General features: G+C 33.9%; 1 protein-coding gene across 1 annotated transcript; it reads left to right on the top strand.

Annotated features, from left to right (window-relative positions):
• Positions 1-1,869: 1,869 nt before the first annotated feature.
• On the top strand, positions 1,870-5,999 carry LOC109803613 (NAD(P)-binding Rossmann-fold superfamily protein). Its single transcript, XM_020365304.3, has 11 exons — positions 1,870-2,294; positions 2,377-2,519; positions 3,057-3,110; positions 3,519-3,599; positions 3,674-3,719; positions 3,803-3,897; positions 4,226-4,258; positions 4,478-4,612; positions 4,708-4,801; positions 4,879-4,961; positions 5,469-5,999. Exons 1-11 carry the CDS (start codon positions 2,126-2,128, stop codon positions 5,499-5,501), a joined length of 966 nt encoding a protein of 321 aa, XP_020220893.1. The 5' UTR covers positions 1,870-2,125; the 3' UTR covers positions 5,502-5,999.
• The last annotated feature ends 1 nt before the right edge of the window (position 6,000 follows it).

The following is a 6,000-nucleotide window of genomic DNA, read 5'->3' as shown; positions in this document are numbered from 1 at the left end:
GCTGAAGGGAAACCCTAAACCACAAAAATTCAAGTTGTACCTCCTCAAGAACAGGTTGTTATTGTTGGGGTACATTGTCAATTTTCAAGGAGAAACACCGTTTCGTTTCATCCTTGACTGTATAGTGTCAATTTGGTAGTAAGTGGTTCACACCAGTTTGACTAACAATGAAATAAAACTTGTTACCATTGTCCTCAGTGATACACTGCATCATCCTTAATGATACATTGTATAGCCCAAATGTTTAGCAATTGAAATTATCAATCCCCACTAACAATATTACCAAATCTAGTGTTTGAAATGCTTTGTACTTTAGTTTTTTTTTGCGAAATTCTAGATCCAGAACGACCCGTTCTGAAACTAGAACGGCCCGTTCTGAAACCAGAACGGCCCGTTCTGAAACCAGAACGATCCGTTCTGGTTACACTGTGGGTGTGTTAATTTTGCATCTGGAACGGCCCGTTCCAGGTACAAAATTTACACATCAATAGTGTAACCAGAACGGGCCGTTCTGGTTCCAAGTGTATTCAAGTATTTTGGATCCACCTAAGTGGCATCTACCTGACATTCACGTGACCACCAATTAACTTTGTTTAAATCATTTAGACGGAAGTCTCAAATTGCAATGATTTAAATTATTGGGGACCAAATTGAGACCTAAAATTAAAGTAGGACTAAATTGAAACAAAAAAATATTATAAAGGACCAGAGGTTATTAACCTATTATTTAGTATGATTTTTAATACTCTAGAATTTCTTTACAAATTACTTAGAAAAAATATAACATAGAGATCATGATGGTTTATTCCAAAATTGTTATCATTATAAAAACGATAATGTGATATAAATATTAAAATAGCAAAAGAGGTAGTGCTAAAAAAACTGATTTTTTTTAACAGAATACGAAAATATTGTTGGGCACTTCAATAACTTATTAGACACCTATGAAAGAGAATAAAATATTGGTATAATGGGTCTGATTTTTTAAATTTAAAAAAAAATTATTTTAAACAAATGTTTTTTAAAGTTATTATTTAAAAATAAACAAAAAAAACTACTTATTTAAAAAAAATTAGACAAACATAAAAAAATAAAGTAAAATAAAAAATAAATTTAAATATATTTTTAGTCCTTTAAATTTAAGATAAATTTTTTTTTGTTCCTCAAATATAAAATAGTTATTTTTAATCTCAATAATTTTTAAAAATCTTGTTTTAGTCTCTCAGATCACCAATAACATATTTAAAAATGATAAATTAAGACGATAATATCAATTAAATTTAATATGATATTTTTATTAATAAAGACACTAATAGAAAAAATTTATTCAATAATATTTAGTAAATTTCTTAACAAAATTTAAATATAAAAATTAAAATAAGATTTTTTAAAATTATAAAGACTAAAAATAATAATTTTAAATTTGAGTGTTTATAAACAAATTTACCTAAAAATTAAGAGATAAAAATATATTTAAGCCTAAAAAAATACTTATTTTATTAAAAAATAATTTTAGAAAAGAAATTAAACAAACACACTCAATATGTGTTCAAATATTATTTCCATAATACTTGAAAAGATGTTAAAATAGGGAGATTGATAGTCCCAGAATCAGAGCGACATAGATAAATTCATTCTTAAAAAAAAAAATTTTTTATAGAAATCGAACGAAACACTTTATCTATGTTCACACTCTGATTTTCAAGGCTAGTGATGGATTATTTATTGGTTGGTCAGACACGGGTTTAGTTTAGGTATACGGGTGTATCAATTCTAAACCTATATTTTCCCTTCACTAAATGATAGCGATGCTCCCAAGTGGAAAGACGCTTTTACCCTCGGCATGTTCAAATAGTGTGACGCAAGACGAGGGCGCACACGGTAATTGAACCTCTCCTCGTTCCTCACACAGACCACACTCATTCGCTTCGTTACCAACGCCCTCTCATTAGCAACATTCACACTCCGCGGAGCTCCCAAAGCTACCACTCATCAAACAACAGCAACAGAATCCGCGGATTCCGTTTTAAAAGCCGTTACGATTTTTTTTCTCTCTCTCACTCTCACACTCACGCATTCTCTGGCTTCTTCCGTTTTCGCTTCTCGTAGCCTTCTCCGAACCACCATGGCTTCCATTGCCGGATCCAACTGCGTCGCTCTCCGAACCGCCAACTTCGCCGCCTCCGGTAACCGGAAAATCGGTCAGATCCGGCATTGGTCTCCGATTCCGACGAATCTACGTTCCGTTTCCTCCGGTCTTCGCTTCCAATCGAACGCACCGTTTACCTCCTCCGGTACCGAATTATTTCTTTGGTTTTTGCTTTTCAATCGTTACGTGTTGCGTTTTCGGCGGTTATTTGACACGCGTGAGTGCAGGTGTGAGAGCGCAGGTTGCTACGTTTCAGGAAGCGGGAACCGGAGCGAATCTGAAAGTGGAAGCGCCGGTTGTAGTGGTGACCGGAGCTTCCAGAGGTATTGGCCGAGCGATTGCGCTGTCGTTAGGTAAAGCAGGTTGCAAGGTTCGTCTTCGGAAATCACTGAGCATAATAATCTGATATTGAATGATTCACACACGGTCGTAAAAAATAGAAAATAGAAACGGTTGACGATTGTATTTGGCGAACTTCAGTTCTTTTCAAATTGTTTTCGACGTTGCGATTTAAGTTGCTTTAGATTACTTTTGGTTAGCATAAGAAATGATGTGCAGTTTAAGTCACTTAAACTTAAATGTTTGAAGTTAAATCGCATGAAAAATAGGTTTCTGGTGATAGTGGTGCAAATTGCAATGTTGAAGATCCATGTTCAATTACGCGGTGAATTTTGGTGACGATTAAATGATAATTAAATAGAATAAAAGGTTCAGGATTGTTTTTGGTGGATTTCTCGTAGTGTATCTCAATATACATATGCCGTTAGCAATAGTAATGGTGTGCAGTTTAAGTTACTTTAACTTGTTTATATTTAAAATTAAACACCTAATCCATATTGGATTATGTGGTTCTGGTGTTAAAACTTTTGGGATTCTGATGTTTAGTTACTTGGGCCTTGTATTGCAGGTTCTGGTCAACTATGCTAGGTCATCCAAGGAAGCTGAGGAGGTTTCCAAGGAGGTAGAAATTTGCATCCTGAAATTAGTGTGTTTTGTGCATTGTTGTTATTTGTGTCTTATAATAGTTCTTGTGTAGATTTCATATTGGGGCCATAATGTATAGACTTATTTTCGAAGTCCTGAACTGAACTCATGTGATTACTTTCAATCTTTTCTACATTCTCTTCATTGGCAGTGTACTTGAGATTGGGATATCCTATAATCTCAACATTTGCTAGGTTAACTGTTGGCAAATTTGTTGTGTCTCAAATGCTTGTTATGATTATAAGTCTGTATAAGTTTGATGCTCATCTTTATCTTTTACCCTGGAGAAAGGAGTGATTGCCCGAACTGCATTAATTTCTTTGGTTACGCATTATTTGTATGTTATTATAGATGTGCATTAATTTGTTTGACTATTTTCTTGTAGATTGAGGCATTTGGTGGGCAAGCTCTCACATTTGGTGGAGATGTTTCTAACGAGGCTGATGTGGAGTCTATGATTAAAACTGTGAGCAGCTACTCTTGAATCATTAGATTGACCTTATTCTACCTTGGCTGCTTCATGATTTTCACCATCTGCAGGCAGTTGATGCTTGGGGAACTGTCGATGTATTAATAAACAATGCAGGCAAGTTGGAAAGCTCTTGTGGTTGTGCTAGCCTCCCTCTCTTTTTGTCTAGTCATTCTCAAATAAAGATATTATGGTTTCAGGAATAACTAGAGATGGTTTACTAATGAGAATGAAGAAACCTCAGTGGCAGGAGGTTATTGATCTAAACCTCACTGGTGTTTTCCTTTGCATACAGGTAAAAAATGTTCCTAATCTTAGTTTGTGTCAAAAGTTTTGTTTAGCTTGAGAAGATATTTCCGGTTGTCATGTAATTACAAAATTGTCATTTTTTTAAAACTTTGTTTCTCCTTTTTTGAAGTTTCGTAAATGAAATATTAAAAAAAACCCTGTTTATAATCTTTATTGTACAAATCTTTGGGAACAATAAGCAAAATTAAAATAAGGTGTTTTGTAATTATTTGTGAAAACAAAAAATAAAAACAAGAAAACATTTTCTCAGACCAAGCTAGCATAAGTTTTTATTTTTCTTTTCAGTTGGATCTGAGATAGTCTTTTTTTGGCAGGCTGCAGCAAAGGTTATGATGAAGAAAAAGAAGGTGACTTAATACTTAATTTAAGATTATTTTTTGAGAAGTCTTTGGTAAAATGTTCAGTTGACCACTCAATTTGTTAATTAATTCAATTAATGGCTTACCCAAATATCATTAATCTATGAAGTGATTAATTATTCCTAAGTGAAAATATTTTTACCAATAATTCCTATCATAGTTTGCAAGATAACAGGTAATTGTTACTAAGATCTTGTGCTTTTGCAGGGAAGGATTGTCAATATTGCATCAGTTGTTGGTTTGGTTGGCAATGTTGGACAAGCCAATTACAGTGCTGCAAAAGCAGGAGTAATTGGCCTGACAAAAACTGTTGCAAAGGAATATGCTAGCAGAAACATCACTGTAATTTTCTAAAAATTATGCATTTTTTTTTTTCTGTATTGAAGTTGTGTAATATCAGTTGATGGAATTAACTTAAACCTGGTTTTCCTTGCCAGGTTAATGCAGTTGCTCCAGGGTTTATTGCATCTGACATGACTGCCAAGCTAGGACAAGACACTGAAAAAAAGATTTTGGAGACAATCCCATTAGGTAACACTAGAAAATACTTATGGAAGTTTTAATTTGTTGACAACCTTGTTAACTTGCTATTTTCAATTTGAATTCAGGAAGATATGGCCGACCAGATGAAGTTGCTGGACTGGTGGAATTCTTGGCTCTTAATCAAGCTGCCAGTTACATAACTGGGCAGGTCAGTTGTTTATTACCCTATTAAAAAAAGTAACAAAATCATTTGGTTTAACTTGCTAACTCCTCGTTCTAATCCGCAAAATTCTGGATATAGGTTCAGTTTAGATAGACTTTTCCACGAGAATTTGATAAATAGATAAAATGAATCAAACTTTTTTTCTGTAAGTTAAAATCGAGTAATGTTCTTTATCTTTTTAGAAGTTGAGAGATTTTCTAACGGCTAAGGTTTTTAAATTGATTTTAATTAATGGGAGAAATATGAGTCGTTATACCTTTTTATTTTCTTGTTTTGTAAGTGTTTGTTAAGAAACTTATGTCAACAAGATTATTCTCTATTTTGTCAATGTTGTGGTCTGATAAACTGTCCTGTCAATGCTGCTATCAGAGTTATGTAACTTGTGTTTTTTTACCTGTATTCCCTCTTAATTTTTTTTCTTTGCTTTGGGTGAAATAATATTTCTGTTTTCACATATAAAGCGTTTATATAGACTAGAATTGCATGTTGCAGGTTTTCACCATCGATGGAGGTATGGTGATGTAAATCAGCAATTGTTTACCTGGCAACTTGAGCTTTTGTACTTTACTCGCATCGTGCTCTACGGTGACAGTTTGTTCCTTGCTGAGTTTTGCTTTACCTTGTTAGAATCTTAGTTGAGCTCACTAAGGTGAGTTCAACAATCAAGCTTCTTTGGCTGTGTAGCATTTTGGTATTTATTAGCGGAATAGGCGTAATTCTTGTAAGCAATTCAGTTGCTTTGGCCTTTAGTTTTTTCTGTCTTGGATGTTCTTTGCGGGAAATGGGAATGCGCTCATTTAAGAATGGTGTTTATTTTCTGTCACCCGCAATAAATCCTTAATAGTGAAAAAGTGGCATCGCTGAATTACTATATGCTATGTATGACTTGTATTTGCAACCTTGTTAGATGGTCCTCACTAAAGCTTGAATGCTTTGTTGGCGAGAGGACGATTAGGCTGTTGCTCATTTAATACTTTAGTACTTTATAGTTTGCGTGGCTTGTTGGGCTTTTCTTGATTTTAAC

Source organism: Cajanus cajan, chromosome 3 (genome assembly GCF_000230855.2).
Source record: "Cajanus cajan strain Asha chromosome 3, NIPB_CcT2T_4, whole genome shotgun sequence".
Classification (NCBI taxonomy): Eukaryota; Viridiplantae; Streptophyta; class Magnoliopsida; order Fabales; family Fabaceae; genus Cajanus; species Cajanus cajan.
The sequence above is the reverse complement of the archived record's forward strand: the minus strand, read 5'-3'. Positions and strand labels throughout refer to the sequence as shown.